The sequence below is a fragment of the Chaetodon trifascialis genome, chromosome 18 (genome assembly GCF_039877785.1).
Source record: "Chaetodon trifascialis isolate fChaTrf1 chromosome 18, fChaTrf1.hap1, whole genome shotgun sequence".
In the NCBI taxonomy this organism is placed as follows: domain Eukaryota; kingdom Metazoa; phylum Chordata; class Actinopteri; order Chaetodontiformes; family Chaetodontidae; genus Chaetodon; species Chaetodon trifascialis.
The window spans coordinates 20,472,813-20,491,708 of record NC_092073.1 but is presented as its reverse complement, the minus strand read 5'-3'; the positions used below and the strand labels follow the sequence as shown (position 1 = coordinate 20,491,708).

The following is an 18,896-nucleotide window of genomic DNA, read 5'->3' as shown; positions in this document are numbered from 1 at the left end:
CTTTTGAAAGACTCGGAGGCACTGCGGTGGAACGGTCCAGTGAGCGCTCGGCTCGGCGGCCCTTGGGAAGAAAAATCCGCCGGGATGGAGAGGAGCGGCTGGGTGTAGTTTCCTCCAACCCCCACCAGTAGACAGACAGCAAACACGCTGACGCTTCTGAGGTTTTCCCGCCGCGGCGAGCACAGACGCCGCAGCGCTCAGGAAGTGTCATTAATGTCTCGCCCGTGCTTTATTTGCTGTCAGATCAAAGGTGGCGAGGGAGCCGCATCCTCAAGGCCAAACACGGATTCAAAGTGTGTTTGGATGCAAGAGACAGACGCTCCTGAGCAAAGAGTGTGTGAGCATTTTGTATACACACATTTCCCCGCGCACCCCCGTGTGTTTCACGCCGCGCTGCTCTGCAGATTGTGCTGACACAAGCCGAACGGCCATCACGCGGGAGCGTCAGCGGCGTAATGATCTAACTCCTGCAGACCCACGTCGCACAAAGCTCATTTACAAAGCCTCGTCCCCCGGCGGCCCCCCGGTGGCCCCCCGGTCCCACACAGACAGGATGTTACGTCTAACCAGCTAATAACTGTCTCATTTGTGGGCTGCAAATCCTCCACGGCGAAGGATTTAAATGCAATATCTTGCAGCTAATTTGACCTTTTCCTAGAAGCTCCAGAGAGCAGCATCCCTGCCCCCCCCCCCCCCCCCCCCCATGTTACTTATATCAGATCAATGTCTGCATGCTTTGCATTAATGCTAACCATTATCATAAATGCTAAATGGACTGCATTTATATGGCTCTGATCGACTACTCAAAGTGCTTTACGATACATGTCAACATTCATCCAGTCACACACACTCTCATACGCTCACGGCAGGGGCTATAAGACACACCAGGGTTCATCATCCTGACCAATGAGGAGCCGGGGATCGAACCGCTGACCTTCTGCCACAGCTGTCCTTAAAGCATAACATAAGTTTTTACACTCATGTCAGCATTAAGTTGTGGCCAGAAGGAATAATTCTGCCAACCCTCCTCTATGGTGCATTCAAGGACACTCCAATATTCAAAGCTGAGAGCTGACAGCACTGTATCTGTGAACCCTGACGACAAAAACAACACAGGAAGCAAACAAGGACACCGTGGGAAGAGCAAAGGTAGACAGATTTAAGATACTGTCGCAATTCTTTGATAAGATGAGAAATGATCAAAAATGTTGATTTTTTTTTCTCTTGTTTTAACAAAAATGAGACTCAATCATATGCAAAAATGAAAATGAAGATATTTTTAGCAGTGTGGCATAAAGCACATCTGCCTTACAGAGAGGAAGCTGGACGAGAAAACAGTGTTTTACTGAGACACACTGAACCGACAGTCCATGAATGCACATCTCAACCTATCTTCCGCTTTTCAGCCTTTCACAAACAGCATCCAGGAGTCCTTTTCAGCAAATGAACTCATTTCACAATACTGTCTACCGTTCCATCAAATTATTTTCCATTTCTATTGTTCAAATAAAGTTCTTTTCCCAGGCAGCTCCGCACCTTCATCTCCGCAGCCTCGGAAAAGCAATATTCTCGGTTGCAAATAAAAATGAACATTTTTTTCTTTCCCTTCGGTTCATATCTGAGAGTAATTCTTCACACAGGCGAGCAGAGGGGGCTGCGTTCGCCGTGAGCCCGGCCGCGGCCTCGCAATGACTGCGACGGCTCTGCGGATTCCAAACAAATAAAAAGAGCTGAGGTCGTTTGTTACGGGCGGAGACTCGCGACACGTGTCCTCGCTCGTGTCCGTGCAGACATGATCTCTGCGGCGTGAGCAGGTCGGAGCGAGGAACAGATGTCCTCTCCATGTGAAGAGCGCGAGAGGAGCAGACAGACCGTCATCAGGTTGTTTTATTAATAGCCGGTTCAAAGGTGGTGAACATACAGAGAGATGAAACACGGAGGAAAAATCAATCTTTGATGTTGATCTGTGACTGAGGAGATGGAGAAAATAATAAAAACGCTGAGCTGCGTGTGTGTGCCAGCAAATTCCTCACTGATAAACTGAGGTGTGTGTACCTGCTTCATCACAGGTGAGACACCCAGAAACCCCAGCAAAGAAGCCAGATTCACGCTACGGACATTCTTAAGAGAAGAGAAGAAGAGAGAAGAGACGTACTTTACTGATCACTCCACACAACCACACGCATGACATGCACACGCCATGCTTAGTGAAACTAATCCCTCCGCGTTTGACCCGTCCTGGTCGTCCTTCCTCTGCGGCAGACCAGGAGCGGTGGGCTGCCAGCCGACCAGCACCCGGGGACCCAGTTTCCTTTGTCACCATTGGTCAGGTGGTGATCTTCTTGCATGTTTTTATGGAGGATACCCCAGGTGAACACGGGGAGAACATGCAAACTCCACACAGAAACGCTCCTTCTTCCTCGAGCAGCAGGCACCGAAGGCATGGTGGAGGACACGCCCCCAGTGCCCACAGCGCCCCAGGTGGGAATCGAACCTGGGGCCTTCTAGCTGTGAGACGACTGTTTTACCACTATGCACCGTGCCGCCAAGATGGCCACTGTATCGGATTAGGCGATTAAAGAGTCATATGTGAGACCACATGTCCATCTCTGGCCAATCACAGCTCTTTCATGATGTCCACGATGTCATCGGGAGGGAGGTGCTGAGGACAGACGTCCAGGAAGGAGGACGTAAACAAACAATGGCTTCCAAAAAAAAAAGGCACCTCTGCCCCTCAGTTCCACCCAGCAGCATCAACATCACCATCCTAACGGCTGCAGAGCGCTCCGGGCTCCCGTTGGTCAACGTCGAGGCGTCGCGAGCGTCTGTCAGCCGCTGTGATAATCTCATGTAGTCTGGATCTGCCACTGCTCAGATGGATATCGCTGAAAGTTAGGCCTCGCTCACACCAAGCCACACCTACATCAGATGCATTTCATCGACTTCCCGTTTCGACGTGAAGTCCTGATGAATGCGTCTTTGTTATCCAGCTGCCCGCTCTGCTTTGATTTATCAAACCACTGAGCCGAGAGTTCGGAGAAATCCGACCGAAACTCGCACAAAAGCATCTTTCTGTGCACCATTTGTATACAAATACTGGCAGTTTACATTTAGCTAATTCTCTTTGTAATACTTCAATATGCTCAAGACACACGAGATGGCTGCGGGAGTTCCTGAATTCCACTTCCAGCATGCAAACAAAGAGTTCAAACTCCGTCCAAGCGGCTGAACTGAACATGCTTCCCTCTTACCGTACTGTGCCAGAGCCGGCGAATTAGCATTTCTATCGTCTGTTAAACATGATTCCTTGCAGGCGAGTTTTACAAAAATCTGAGGGATGATGCAGTCCAACCCACTTACCAGGCAGAATAATGATATTGGACGATTGCTCAAAGCTCCAACTTCAGCGCCAGCGTCTTTCAATTATCTAGTCCTCTAATAACTGCTCATGGCAGCTGCAGTATGGACGAGGGTTGTGTCTGCGTCACAGTTATGGCTCCCTGAGAAAACTACAGATGAGTAAGGGTAGGTGATAGTTTGAGTACAGTTAAGGTACAGGTGTGTTTACAGTTAAGCAAGAAAATTTCAAGGTTTGAGAAAGTGGACAGGGTAAAAGAAGAAAAGTAAAGAAAATCAATTGTAAGTCTGAAACGGTACAGAAACTGCAGTCTGCAGGAATCAAAGAGTACATTCTGGATATGTGTAGAATTCAAAACCAATATTGTCTGCGCTCTCTCGCTGCTCCCTGAGTTAAGATGGAGAGCGGGAAGCCTTCTCGCCGCGGCACAACTCCCTTTCCTCCAGGAACAACGCACCGAAACATTTGAAATTCTGCGAGCTGATGACTGTGGAGGTCAGATTCACTGTTTCTCCGCCGCCCTCTCGGCCAGATCCGTCTTGAAAACGAAACTTTTACTTGGTTTAACAAAGGAAACTTCCCACCCTCGCTGCATAATGAACTTCGTGCACTCTGAACATTGGCATCGCGGCAGAATCATGTGATAAATCAAAGTAATTTAAGCTTTCAGGATGCCGTGCATTCGTGCTCTTTAGCATCTAAAGCAACCACAGTGTGCTCCTTGGCCTGACGGCAGAGCTGCGCTTCTATTTCAGACCTCAAACAGAATAAGACCTCCAATGGATGGCTGGGCGTCTGCCAGAGCGGCTGGTAAACTGAAATGCAGCAGCCTCACCTCACCTCCGCCATCACACACGGCGTAAGCGCAGACATTGACTCAAAGCAACTCATTTCAGCGGACATACAAAGACGTGTAAGCCTTGGTCCACGCGGCCGCGACCCCGATCCTGTGTCGGGGACAAGAGACAAGGTTGCTGATGTAATGTTAGGCTTCAGTGAGCCGACGCCGTTCGACAGGACAGAGGGTCAAAAAGGCGAGCAATGAAGAGGAAAAGAAAATAGATCGGAGGGAGGAAGGAAAGCGTGGCGGTGACGATCGAGGGCTGGGTTCTTTTCAGGAGCTCTCAACAGGTCAGCAGCAAGGAAAGAAAGGCAATTCCAGTTTGTCAAGACTTCTGGAAATAACCCCAGAAATGGATCAGAGGATAAATATACGGAACAAAGAAGCTCCCCGGCAGCAGAACTCAATTTATTAGCAGGGAGGGCCTTCATTTCAGCCTTACATCTGTGGGTGTCGTTTAAACATGAGGAGACTGAGGGATGTAAAGTCTAACTGAAAGACTGCAGCATTATTTCTGAGCTCGAGTGGACGCTTCCCTCCAGGGCATCGGCTGTTATTTCATGTACTCCCCGGCAGCCATACAAGCAATTTGCAATCAGAAACACGCGAAGCTCTGCTCAAAAACCACCAAGGGCACCGAATTAGGAAGCGGTTGAGTCGAATTTAGATGTTTACGATGTGTAATTGGGAACACGTGTCTCTGTGAGACAACAAAAGAGAAGCGAAAGGTGCAGAGGAGTAATTATGCTTTAAAAATAGCATCGCAGATGAGGGGAGGCGGAATGCAATAACCCTGTTTACCAGAGAACAAATTCAAAGAGGAAGATAAAAACTGAAGTGGAACTCTGGAGTGAGGGGGAATAAAATTCAGCAGCGCTCTGCAGATTGTAGACATCCAGCATTCTCCACAAACACTCAGCAGTGACACTCAAAATCCTTTCCTGTCTGTATATGAGCTCGACATTTTGTTTCTTCAGACGCCGCCGCATTAATAATGCACAATCGCACTCCTCTCGATCACAGATGAATCCCGAGCTGCCATGTTCAACCTGACAATCAGAGACGCGCCGCTTCCTCTTCTGAACGCACCTCTGAACCGCGGAGGTAAACTGCAGCCCCTCCAGCATCAAAAAGACAGCGTGTCAGAGCGCCCCTGAGATTTCAGCGTTTACGGCTCGGGCGCTTAAAAGCGTTCCAGCCAAAGAAAGGCAAAGTTTGGAGGAGACAACGGGAAAGTGCTTTTTGTTGCTGGAGAAGTGCGGAAATAACAGCACAGAGCCGCTTTGCTCAGCCGTGGAGAAGGCGTGCATGTGCTGCATCTGTCAGCAGCCATTACCTGCAGGGAAACGCTGCCCTCTGCGGAGTGCCGTGTGGAATAACGATCGCTTTGTTTACGCGCTGAGATGAACTCGCTTCATTATCTGATAAAGAAAAATCTGGGCGTTTATCCTAAAAGATCCTGCTATAGATGTCTGTTTCCCGCCAATGTTTTAACCCCTCCATCTGCACACACTCGGGGCAGAGCAGCGAGCCAGAGTTGGAGTCATGTTGCAGGAAGACGTCCAGACGATGAGCGGCCCGCCGCCTCAAACCTGGTCACCCTGGTGTGAAAGCTTTGCAGGAACCTCTGGCTTACAGTCTTAATAGGAGTATTCTGCTGTGCTGACTGTCCATCAACCTGCCCCGTGTACCTCCAAATGGGGCTGCAGCTAACATTATTGTACTGATTACTGTGTCAATTATCACTGTTTTGTCTGTAAATGTCAGGAAATAATGCTTCATGGGAGCTGTAGTTCTAGGTGTGTGCTGTCCTTCTCAATCCAAATACAAATTTCCGGGTAAACGTTCCCTCCCACGCTGATCTGTGCCGGGAAACCACGACTTTCCTATCATTGTGACAAACCAACAACTAAGAATAACAAGAAGACTCCAGCAAAATGAAGAGGTATTTTTCTGTAGTTTCTACCTCGGTAGGTCACGACAACGAGGATAAAAGACGCCGTTTGGAGGAAAATAGTACCACTACAGTACTAGTCTTCGTCACTCCTCGCTTCTTCATCGGATCGGCCTGTTTCCTCAGATACAGGGAGTTAAAAGATTTCACCTGGCTTGTATACGAAGCCAGAATTTGTATCTGAAGTATAAGAGCCATGTCTAATTCAGCCCAGCACAGACAGTTCACTGATGCGCATCGAAAATATAACACTGTTGATTTTTCATGTTTAAAAAGTTTAAATTCATCCTGTTGTGTTCAGGTGGAGGAAAAATGAAGGTTAAAGAATCAGTTTAATTGTTGCTCAACATTGTTAGAATTTCTCATCAGTATCAATTATAATAATTAATTTAGCCAATAAACACGTTAACTGTCCAACTGTGTGTGCTGCTACACTTTTCTTTGTGCAACTAAAATGTTTAACTTGCTAGCATCAGTGCTAACGCCTAAAAAAGTAAGCCCTGGAAGCCAAGGTGGCATCTTCAATTTCAACCGACCAGTCCAAAGATGACTAAAAACGCTCAGTTTATGATCATACACGACAGAAAAGCAGCGAATCGTCTGTTAGAGTTCACTCGTTTTGCACCTTCACAGGTCTCAGATGCGTTTAAATGCTCATTGAGCATCAGCTATGTACTGCTGGAGAAAACAAGCTCCTGCTGCTAGCAGCTATTAGTCGTGACTAAAAGGACTGCCACACACACACACACACACACACACACACACACACACACACACACACACACACACACACACACACACACACACACGCCAGGCCTTGGCCTAACCATCAGGAGTCTTGCTCAAGGACGGGAGGAGCCGGGGATCGAACTGTCAACAGCGCAATTAGCGGCGACCCGCTGAGCCGCCGCCTCGCGCTGATACTGAGCGCAGGCCAAAGTTTCACTCACTTAAATGGAGACACATTATCGTAATGCGTGTCTTCAGGTAAATTAGATTACAGAGGAGGCAGGTGGATATTTTCCTGCAGTTAATGCAGTCAAAGCGTCTTGGCTGCGAGCGCTCGATGCAAATTTGCTCCCGCTGCTACATTTTTCAGCCAGTCGCTGCAGATGTGTTGAACAGGGTGTTGTTTGTTCACACAGGGATGATGCGGCTCTGGGACAGGTGTTATACTCCATCTTAAAGTGCTGAATTGATTCTGGTGCATGTGGACATGATGGAGATTTCTGATGTGCATTTCAGACCACTGAAGTTACAGCCGCTGGATCATTTTGTGCCTTCTGTCCATTTAACGATCGATTTCTTCACGTCTGCTGAAAGCTGGGGAGATGATAAGTGTCTTTGACCCTTTGATAAGATATGCTGGTGGTTTCCTGCTAATGCTAATTGCTAACTATGACTATGACTATGACTACACATTCATTGAGTTCATTAAACTGCTTATTTGCTTGGTGAGAGTTGGGGTTGCAGAGACAAACAGATTAAAGGTCCTTTAATCCAAAGCCTTCACACAGCGACAGATACATGAAAAGCAACCGCTCTAACTCTGCCTGTGCTCCTGTTATTTCCTCTATCTGACTCCACGACCACGAGGCAGGAAGTCAGGTGATGTACTTCCCCCCGCCCGACCTCTGCTGTGCCGGGTCACACCTCCTCTTTATTGTCTTTCAGAGGCACTGCTCATCTTTTATCACATAACACTATTCAATTATCTGCCTCTGGTTTTGATCCCAGCGCCTTCTTCTGTTGGCCTCTTTGCCTTTAAAGCAAACGCTTTATCTTGTCCCTTCCTCCCTCCGTCTCTGCGCGTTCCTTTCATCATCCCTCATCCCCCGTATCGTTTAACCTCACTTTGTGGGACTGGCCTTCGGTCCCCGCAGACCCTACGTCCAGACCGACAGGTTTCAGCCGTCTCACTGGCGCTTTGGAAATGATACATCTGACTCTGAGACAGCAACAGGACAGCCTCTAGTGGTGCACCTGCGGCACTTCAACTGAAGCTTTCTTTTCTCCCAAACATCAAAGGTAGCTGAGAAACACTGACTGATGTTCACAATCCCATCAGAAAATGCTAAATTTCCTGTGAAAGTGAGCTGCTTTCATTCATTCCAAAGGGTGTTTTCAACATTTAAGGACTATCGCATGTCTAAAAACTACAGAAAGTCTATTTGTGGTTCAGATCAGATCAGCTTTGATCTGCTGCAATATGCTTTAAGTCAAATCCTGTGAAACACACCTGTGACAGTCTTTAAAGTTAAGAAAACACACATCAGGAGCACATGTAAAGATCGAGCCTGTCTGGCTAAAATTAGGCCTGTGGAGAAAACAGCTGCTCACAAAGACGCCGTTTTGAGTCTCTTTGGAGGATTTTTAAGCAAACGCCGCATTAAGGTGCGCACAGATTGCATCACACATCAGTCCACGGCCATGTTTGATGTCTGACATCAGCCAGCTTCGTGTAAATCACATGCTTGTTGTCTCTCAGCAGGAACGCTGCAGAGTTATTCGCCTCTCTGCTGTTTCCTCCTAATCTTAGAAATACTGCGTCCAGTCATAAATAATGACTAAATCAGCGCTCCGGTTTTCTGACCCACAAAAGTGAAACGCAGCACAGCTCTTAAGGCCCCGCTTGTGCTCGTGTGCATGCGTCAGAGAGATGGATAAAGGGGGGAAGCGCTCTGCTGAAAACCCAGCGGAGGAGCATTTTCAGCGGCGACTGCCTCCCCGTCCTCCTCCTCTGTCGCCCGAGAAAATGCCTCGTGAAGAGGCCGGATATGAATTCATTTTATGCTGAGATGAAGTTATTAATGCCCACCATCTGTTATCGTCAGCTAGCTGCCAGAGCAGCAGCGGCAACACAGAGAGGAATGCAGCAGCAGTTGGAGAGTTGCAGACGTCGACAGTGAGACACGCGGTGCCACCTTGGTATTGATGAATAGCCTTTTTGGGAGTTATCTATAGCCTTTCCTCCTTTTCCTGAGCATTTATTCCTCTAAAACACAGAATCTAAGAGGCGTGACAAAGCGTCTCTGACAGGGAGGAGTGCAGACACATTGGTTCAACGATCACTGTTATTTTTGTTTTGGTGGCCTGCAGGAAAGGACAAACTCCCCTCAAACTGCCATTATTTTGAAAATCCCTTCAGTGAGTGGTACAGGATTACCTCATGGTGCTACCCCCCCCAACCCGCCCCACCCCGCCCCCTCCCTCTGTGCATGTTTAAATAAGGATTTTCTGCATTTGGTGGCACGTTGTTTTTTAAGGTGATGAGTTTAAAAGGCTGCAATCATTGCAAATCTATTTTTGCACTTTTTTATACATTATAGATACACGCGCACACACACACACACACACACACACACACACACACACACACACAGAATCATATATGGCGCAACTTTCACACGCACGCATTAAAATCAGCTGGTCTCTCTTCGCACGAGGATGCCAACTTAGCCACGTACAGCCCCCCCTCCTCGGCCCCTGCCCCCTTAATGTGCACCTGATTTAGTTAGTGCGAGCTTGCTGACGATAAATAAACCATATTGCCGTTTTACACCCCGCTGGCTGCATAATTCATCACTTGGGAAAATGGCGCACACGCGAGCACATCATGTTCGATCAACGTGAAGCGTTTGAGGATTTGTTGACGGAGGGGAAATTAGCTGGATGTCAGAGGGGTTTGTCACTGAAGATTTGGACCGTGACAGTAATCAAGCGAAGGCTCGACGCTGTTGTTGTTGTTGACAAGAGGAAACATTTACGCGGGCTGTCTTCTGACTGGACACGTCTTCTTCTTATTGTCCCCTCGGGCCCTCGTTGGTTTTCTTCTCTGGGAAGGAGGCGCAGCGGGAGGCTGGAAAGCACTCCCACCCTCACCCACGCTGCAGACCCACCAGTTGCCACCCTGAATCGAGCGTGCAGACTGATGACTCAATCCCTCAAGTGCCATTATTGATCACTCACTTACTATTTACTCATCAACGCGAATTAAAGCAAAACCTGGCGAACACTGTTTCTGCAGTCAGACAGCAGTAGACAAGCAGCAGTTCATTATTCTCAACTGAATAAGAGCCGTTGGCTGGGAGCAGAAGACGGATAGCGGCTGCATTTACTTGCATGCAGTGAGCTATTCGCTAACTACTCACAACACTTTGAAGCCCATGAGAAGAAAGAGTTAAAGCACATGAAAATGTTCTGCATCTGGTGCTGCCGGACGTCCCGGTGCTGACTCCACATGAGCTAGCCATGATGAACCGTGCACTGCAGCAGAGGTGGGCCACCTCGCCTGAAACGAAGACCAGCGCTGCTAATGTCGCATTAATGTGTCTTTATGAAACACATTCAGTTTCAGGCAGTGGTGGAAGTGAAAGTCCTGCATTGAAAAAGAGCAATGGCTCCATTTCAGACAGCAAACAACATGATTGTGGCTTCTGTTTAGGACTTTAGTAACGATACCTGAAGCCAAATGCTAATGTCAGCACGCTAACATGCTGATTTTAGGCAGTTTAATGTTCATCATGTTCATCTTATTTTAGTGTGCTAGAATGCTAATTAGCTCTAAACGCAAAGTACAGCTGTGGCTGATGGGAACGTCATGAGTTTTGGAGCTATTTGTTCACAACCTAAAGCAACAGATAACCTGGACCTTTTGATCTTAATTCATTGTGAGGGGAATATGAACGTCTCTACCAAATTTAAGGGCAATCCCTCAAAAAGTCACTTAAAAACAAAAATGAAAACCTCATGGTGGAGCGAGAGGGGTCAGGATTAATCTTCCGGGGGACGTTCAGAGCCTGCTGACACTTCAGTCTGGTTCAGACTGTCGGACTGACGCGACCATCTCCCTGGCCACGTTGCTAGCATTCCTAAAAACAAACATTCGCTAATTTCTTGCAAAGTTTTGAAGTGAGTAAGATATCGATCTGAGTCTAAACAGGTCAGCACGGTTCCTGTTTGTCTTTGTGCTGAGCAGTGGATGATCCAACTCTGACTCCTGATCCGAGCACTCACGACGTGACTCATTCATGCTGTTGTCACTCATGTAACACGGTATCAAACAATCACACAAATGCATGCATTATTTATGACTTGTTTACCCCTCAGCAGGCTGTCCTGTCACACTGTTATGTTGCAATGTACTTACAGCCAACGGTGCACAAGAGCCAACGCCGACTGAAGTGATTACATCTGACAGAAAACAGTGAATCAGCCCGCGGAGCAAAGTGCTTAAAGTTAATGAAAAACAAACTGGCTCGTCGGAGAAGGAAGGATATTATTAGTATGAATGGCACTGCTGATGTTGAATGAAACAAGACAAATGAAGTGAAATGATTTGCATTTACACACACACACACACACACACTGCTGTGTGTGTCGTCAGAGAGGACAGAGACAGGTCTGCCATTTGTAACAGACCATCACTGCGGTCTTTTAAAAAAACAATATTATGAGCATAGGACAATCTACGAAAGAGTGATTTTTTTATCTAGCCAGCAGGAAAAAATGATTCCCATGACTTATTCAAAGCCCTATCACACCCCGAAATAACCTCTATATCTGCTGACAGTGAAAAAGGATAGAAAAACAGATTCTACTGTATACTGTATATTTACTGCTCTCCATTCTCTGCTCCTCATCACTTTATTTGTGTTATAATAAAACCCAAATCTGGTATTGGCCAGCTTATTAAAAGGGCATTTCAGGGCTCGCCCGTCTCATAATCCATACGCAGAAAATATCCTCTTTTGCGTGTGTGCGTGTGTGTGTGTGTGTGTGTGTGTTTGACAGAGAGATAAAGCATAAAGGAGGAAGGGTGTGTGTGCATAAATGGGCAGCGGTGGATTTATCCCTTTTTTTCTCATCCTCCTTAATGCAAAGTGCAGGCGCAAAGCCATTAGACCGCAAAAAAAAAAAAAGTAGAAGTGCAGGGATACGCGACTCAAACCACACACACACACACACACACACACACACACACACACACACACACACACACACACACACACACACACACACACACACACACACACACACACACACACACACAAAAACACGACCACCTCTCCGTGAGGAAGAGGTCTAAATCTCAGTATTTCACTCCGGATATCTCCTGAGCCTCATTACGATCGGGCTGATCGCAGCAGACAGAGACACAAACAGAGATGTTTACTCTTGTAATGGGGTCTGTGGAGAAAAACAAAATCACACCGCGGGGACCGAGCTTTGATGGAGACAGGAAGGAGTCATTTCTGCTCGCCGTCTCGCCTTTCCATCGGTTTAAACGCCATTGGAGAGGATAGCTAATTAATGAGGCTGAAATGTGAGACGACGTGTGCTTTTCTCCCTTTAAACCAAAGCAGAAACTCAAAGTGGGAAACAAAAAGTTTCCATCAGGACAGACGTGGACTGGACCCAATGAGGGTGAGAGGACGCACAAAACTGGACAATAAACTCTTTGACTGAGCTGTAAAAGTGAGCAGAGTGAAGCTTTTGGGGGGGCGTGTTTGATCAGATTGTAATGAGTTGTTTCACCAGCTGCGACTCATCATCAGAGCGGATTTCAAACTAAGATCTCTATCAAACGTATTGACAGAGAAGGATTTAGCGCGCGATGGAAAATAAGTCGAGCTCATCCCAAACAAAGGAGATAATGAGTTGTTTTAAATGCATTGTCTGTTCGACGGAGGCTAATTCTTCTATCTGCAGTCCCCCATTTTTACACCAAACGCTAATCAGTAACCTTTTTTTATGACTGGAAGTTTAAATTAAGCAATCTGATGTGATAACGCTGTAATTCGGAGCCTCTGTTGGTGCTAATTTGTTGCTACAGCATCACTTCTGTGGCTGTTCTCATGAAGAAAACAACGACACCGACCCTCATTTTTGTAATTAATACATTATCTGTCCATCCAAATGCAGCGGAGTGATGAGCTGTGAGCGAGCTCGCTGCAAAGGATCAAGCTCTGAAGCTTGTGCAGTGAGATGTTCTCCTTTTCATATGAATTCCTCTTTGTGGGAACAGACAGTTTCAGCACCACGCTAACACCGAGTGTGTCTGTACATAAGCAGTCACTCATTCGACACCTCGGAGAGAAAAGGTGTCCACTGACAGCCGGGGCCCGAATTCACAAAGCATCCCGAGGCTAAAAGTGGCTCTTACTGACGTCATTCTTAGAAAAATCTGAGAGGTCGTAAGGTGAAAAACTGTTCGGAGGAGGGAGGAGGACGTTTTAAAGCCTCAGAGTGTCTCAGACAGACGATCAGGGATCGCAGCACCTCGTCTGTCGCTCGTGCGTCAAAGGAGAGGAAACGCATTGATCTGCTGAGCAACGCGCCCCCAGGTCTGCCTCTTCCCCTGGGCTGTGATCCCGGGACCCAGTTTCCCCCTTAACACTGTTTTATTTCCATCCACGAGCTGTACCAGCAGCAGCCACTGCTCTGTGTCCAGTTTCTTCTTCTCTTTTTATCCATTTCGTTCGTTGTTTCGTTCATTCTGTCAAATCAAACCGCTTTTTATAAGGACGCCAGCAGTCACAGGCTGCGTCCACCATTGACATCAAATACACTAAGTGGTAAAATTACCTGCATGGACAGTAAACATAACAATGAGCAAATCAATATAATCGGCACGTGAGTGAGGTACGTTCAAACATTCTGAAGCTGTGTCACAATTCATTTAATTTTCATGACATAAAATTAATGTCACAATTCTTAATACAGTCCGAGTTATATGATTGGTTGATTTTACTGTCCATTCATTATGAGGAGAGCGGAGCCTTTTTTTTTTTTTTGTCTTTTTCCCTTTTTGTAACAACCAATCACAGCTTTCTTACCTAGAAACAGGGTCAACCACACCTCCTCACTGAGATAAAAGTTTGTGTACCCTCCTCGCTCAGAGTTGCTCTCAGACACTTCCTGAATCACTCTTAAGCTTAGATTCCTTGCTCGGAGTTTTAAGGCTCTCTTAGAGGACTCTGAGAAGCTTTGTGAATACGGGCCCTGGTGTCCTTCAGCAGGACAGCGAACTCAAAGCTGCATCCACACTCTCTCTGATCCTGAATTCAGACTCCAGCTAAATGTAGAAACCGCAAATCTTGGAGGGAAAGAACAAAAAAAAGCAGCAAGTTCTGGAGATGACAGGGAAGAGCGGGAGTGTTGAAACAGGAAAGAAGGTGTTGAGAGCACGGGGCAAACAATGAAGGTGTCAAAGTGACGCTTTCAGACTGAGAGACTTACAGCGGGTGTAATGAACCAAACATCTGAAGGATTACAAGCGAGCATTAATCAGTGATACAGTAACAGAAAGCGTGCTTCAGTGAATTCATTGTAACACGAGACGAAACAACACTCTCAGAAAAGCGACGTTTCCGGCTGCGTGTGACAGAGAAGCGCCGTGCAAGGAGCCAGCAGCAGCGAAGGGTGGATAAAGTTTTGAAGTGGCGGAGCGGGGCCGTGAGCCGGCCCTGCAGGGAGGATGAGTCAGTGGATGAGCTCTTCATCCCAGTGGGCTCTAGTTCTCATCCACACAGCGTGATGTAAATGTCACCTCCACCAGTCTCACTCATTAAGGCCGCACAGCTGGATAGATGCCAGAGCTCGGATTGACATTCAAAGAGAGTACGAGTCAGGACTCGGTTCAGGGGACTGTATATACGGTATATGGGTGTATATATTGTGTATGCTGAAGGGGAGAGGATGTGAAAGGCATGCCGGTGAATCAGCAGAACAGAGGCTTCATTATCACATCTTTGTCATGCAATAATCACCGCACAGGCCTGCATTCAAGCCTCTTTATGTCCGACAAAGCTCTCCTTCTATGCAGAATTCCCCTCCACGCTCTAAGCTTCATGCATACAGACCATACATCACTGTTTGCATTGATTTCAGATTACGCTGGAGTTCACTGCACCAACAAACACAAAGACAGGACCACCGGTCAATAAATCAACCTCATGTTATATTCATGTGCGCCTCAACCAGTGTTTTACCTCCTGCACCGTACTGTAAGCACAACAGTTTGCAGCACAAGCTAGCGTGCGATAGCTGAGATGCAGACATTTGGCCGGAGAGCACTTTAAAACACAAAAAGCATGCAAATATGTGTAAAAGTATAACAGATCTTCATTGTGTCAGCTCACTGCGCCGTGACTGAGACGAGAGGAGCTGAAAAGATTTGCAAGCTCAAAACTGACAACCCTATTTTATCCATTAGCTACCATGCTAGACAGCTTACTTGCTAATATGAAACATACAGGTCATGCTGCTGCCTGTTAGCAAGGATTAATGACATTATAATGACATTATCAGACACTAAGAGCAATGAGGCAAAAAGTAATCCTCAGCATCTAAGAAATATTCAGGTTCCAGGGTGGCTAACTTTTGAACATGTGAGTGACCTGATGCTAATGCTACATGCTCCTAACTGGCTTTATGTCTGTTTAGAGCTTGATTGCTGCAGAGGACACAATGAGGACGGCAGTGACCACAGTCAGCTCAGACTAACAGCCCCTGCAAAACAAGAAGTAGATGCTAATGTGGGAGCAGAAAGGAGACCAGAAGAGCACTGAGACATTAGCATCTGTCCATCTGGAATACATCTGATCTAGAGAAACCTCACTGAGGTTATTTTGAGCAATAAGACAAAACCTTCCTGTGTTTTAGGATGCAAAGCCTCTGAAGCTCAGTGTCTCAGTGTGCATGTAAACACTTAAAATCCACTCACACACGGACAGTAAACACAACTGATAGTAATGATGGCAAAGGCGGGGGGGGGCTCGGAAATGTTAAGTGTATTCACGAGAACGACTACAGAGCATTTTGCATTTGCTGAGTAAACAGATGAGAGCAGCCTCCGCTTTGCTCTGCTGGGTTGAGGTTTCAGCACCACGGAGAGCGACAGCAGCGGCGCGTCAGGCCGCGCCGCGTTTCAGCACCGCGGACAGCGCCGCCGCTCTGCTCCTCCCGCCTGGATCTCTGGCGACGTTTCAGGCGCGTTGAGCGGCCAAGCACGGATTACCACCCCGCCAAGGTGACCCCTGTTGAATTTATGAAAAATCCACCACACAAACAAATCACCTGAGGTAAACAAACACAGTTTGTGGAGCCGCGCTGAGAGGTTTACTCCGCGATTAGACAACAAAACATTCCGGTTTGACACGAAAGGCGGATTTCTGCTGACAGTGAACGCACCGTGTTCAGCACGTTAGCAGGGAACAGAAACACAAAGAGGTGATAATTGAGGCTGAAAGCGGTCAGATGGGGGATTTAAAGCAGCTCCGCTCACATCGTGATCAACAAACAGATTGAGCTCAAACACCGACGAGGCCTTTGAAAGATTGATGAAGCGAGCGGAAGGCGCCGCTGAGCGTCTTTTACTTCACGGGAGACGTAAGAGATGCGTCATTTATTGACAGACGAGCCAACCAATTGAGGCAATGACGCAGAAGTTTGACAACTTTGCCTCTGAAATGGAGAGTTGTGATTAACAGCCACATTAGGCGGACACGAACACATTTTGCCACCTGAGAGTCTGTGAAAGGCGTCACAGCTGACGTGTGAGCGGACAAGAGAAGTTTCTTACATCCTCGTCCTCGCGGCGGCGGCTGTGCGGATCCTGAAGCCGGGGTCGCTGGCTCTCCGCCGCCCTCTCCCCCTCGGCTCCTTGCCCGAGGAGATGGCTCGCCTCTGGAGGGTTGGGGAACGAACTGTTTGTGTTGATCTTGCCGGTGAATCTCTGATACAGCGACGCCATTTCGACCACTTCTCCAAAAAAAGATGAAAGAATAACTTCTCTGCTGTCAATCAATACATGCAAAAAAAAAAAAAAAAGTCCAAGTTACAGGAGGTCAGTGAGTAACGGCTGATGTAACTCGATCAGACGATGCTCCAGTTCAGCTGAAAGAACAGAAAAAGCCGCGTTCGGGATTCACATCACGTACTTTCAGGCTCACCGCTGCTGCAGCGACGCAGTTTCCACACTTTCCCAACTCGCAGGGAGACTGATGCGAAGACAGCCGAGCGGGGGTGAGCGGAGACGGAATCACACACTCATGATCCGGCCCCGAAAGACGGGAGGAAGCAGCACCGGTGATATCCCGTCTCCCTCCTCGCCTCCCTCGCGGTGGAGGAGAAAGTGACCGCTGAGGAGCGTTCAGGGACTCTTTGCTCTTTGCCGTCCAGCTGCGCGCGAGAGACCAAGCAGCCGCGAACGACACGGCGCCACGTTAACAGATCAGATCTCTGAGGCTCGCGGTGGAAAACTTATCATGACTTTGCAGATGGAGCTATTAGTTTATCCTCGCCTCCATTTGAGTCTGTGGGGGCGCCGCGCGGAGAGCAAGAGTGCCCCCACGTGGAGGAACGCGCGGGGAAAGTTGACAGACGTGGCACATTTTCAGGGACGCGCGCTCTGACAACAAGATGAATCTGCCTGACATCACTCAGTGAGATTACGGCCTTATTCTTTCTGCGGGTTTTCATGTGACAGCTGACAAATGACACTCATTTGTTTCCTGTTTAAACCCAATTCCACTAATACAGCAGCCGAGTGGTGGGAATTCACAAGGCAGACAACAGATAATATCTCATACAGTCAGGGCTTAAATGGGTTAAAATAAACTGATGTGCATTAAAATAAAGATAGAAAAGTATTGCTACCACCTTAAAATTTTGTTTAAGAGTGAAAAAAAGTCTAAAACTAAAAAATACTCAGTTTACCGTCACATGATGAAGAAAAGCTTCACATCCTGACGTCTGAGAAGCTTAAACCACTCAATATTTAACATTTTTGCTTAGAAAAAGACTAACATGATCACTGGACTATCAGAATAGTTGCAGCTTATTTATCTGCCAATGAACCAATCGATTGATCAACTCATTTTTTCATCTCTGCATGTGGAAATGAGCAATGACAAAGATTTGTGTGACATTAAAAGCAGGTTTGGAAGCAGGAAACAGAGTTCAGACACAGAAAGCCAGAGAAGATAACACTCTTTTACATATAAGAGAGGGAACATTAAAAAACAATAAAAGCTGCCGCTCCCACATCATGCAGCTTTATTTGCAGTCCCAGCACAGGAAGAGCCATTTTATTCACAGCAGACCCAGAATCTGTCATCTGATTTGATTTCCTTTGGCCTCACAGGATGCAGAACACCTCCCTCCGCCTGCCTAACAAGCCGAGCATGCTGGGATTTCAGCCTGATGGAGACGAGCTCCAGGAAGAAGCACACGTACTCTGGAAGCGCAGACGTCCTCCTGCAGTATGCTCACAGTCTACCTGCAGCCAAACTCACCACCGTCCACATTTACCTTTCAATTAAGAGCACTTCCTGAAAAGATTAAAAACACGCTGTGTGACTCGATTACTCGGCTGCACGCGTGCATCGCGCGGACTCCAGCTCCGACGCGGTTCTGGCAAAATATTTCACCACCAATTTCCAAGAGAGGTTTCCTAAAAGGGGGGAAAAATGCTGCCATGTGTTTCTGCACATCAAATCCATCTCAGACTCTGGCACAGGACCCAGAAATGCAATTCAATTTTCAGGCACTGATGTGATTACGAAGAAGAAGAGGCTGGGTAGCACCATTTGCCAAACTGCAGGAAATCCTCAGGGTACGGATGCAGTGCATTTTAAGGTGGACTGAATATGTCTGCAAACTGATTATTAATACAGTAAAAATGAACGGTAACGCCCTCCTGGACCTGCAGTGTGGTCTGGCTTGGCCCTCCGGCCAGA

General features: G+C 47.3%; 1 protein-coding gene across 4 annotated transcripts in view; it reads right to left on the bottom strand.

Moving 5' to 3' along the window:
* Positions 1–18,896, bottom strand: part of LOC139346820 (A-type potassium channel modulatory protein DPP6-like) — a 182,396-nt gene that overhangs the window by 106,263 nt on the left and 57,237 nt on the right. Inside the window, exon 1 of one of the 4 annotated variants that reach the window (XM_070986128.1) lies at positions 16,739–17,176. The exons of the other annotated variants lie outside the window; for them this stretch is intronic. Coding sequence (XP_070842229.1) covers positions 16,739–16,909 — 171 coding nt within the window. The 5' untranslated portion in view covers positions 16,910–17,176. Of the gene's footprint in view, positions 1–16,738; positions 17,177–18,896 lie in introns of those variants that run through there. 4 annotated transcript variants of the gene reach the window in all.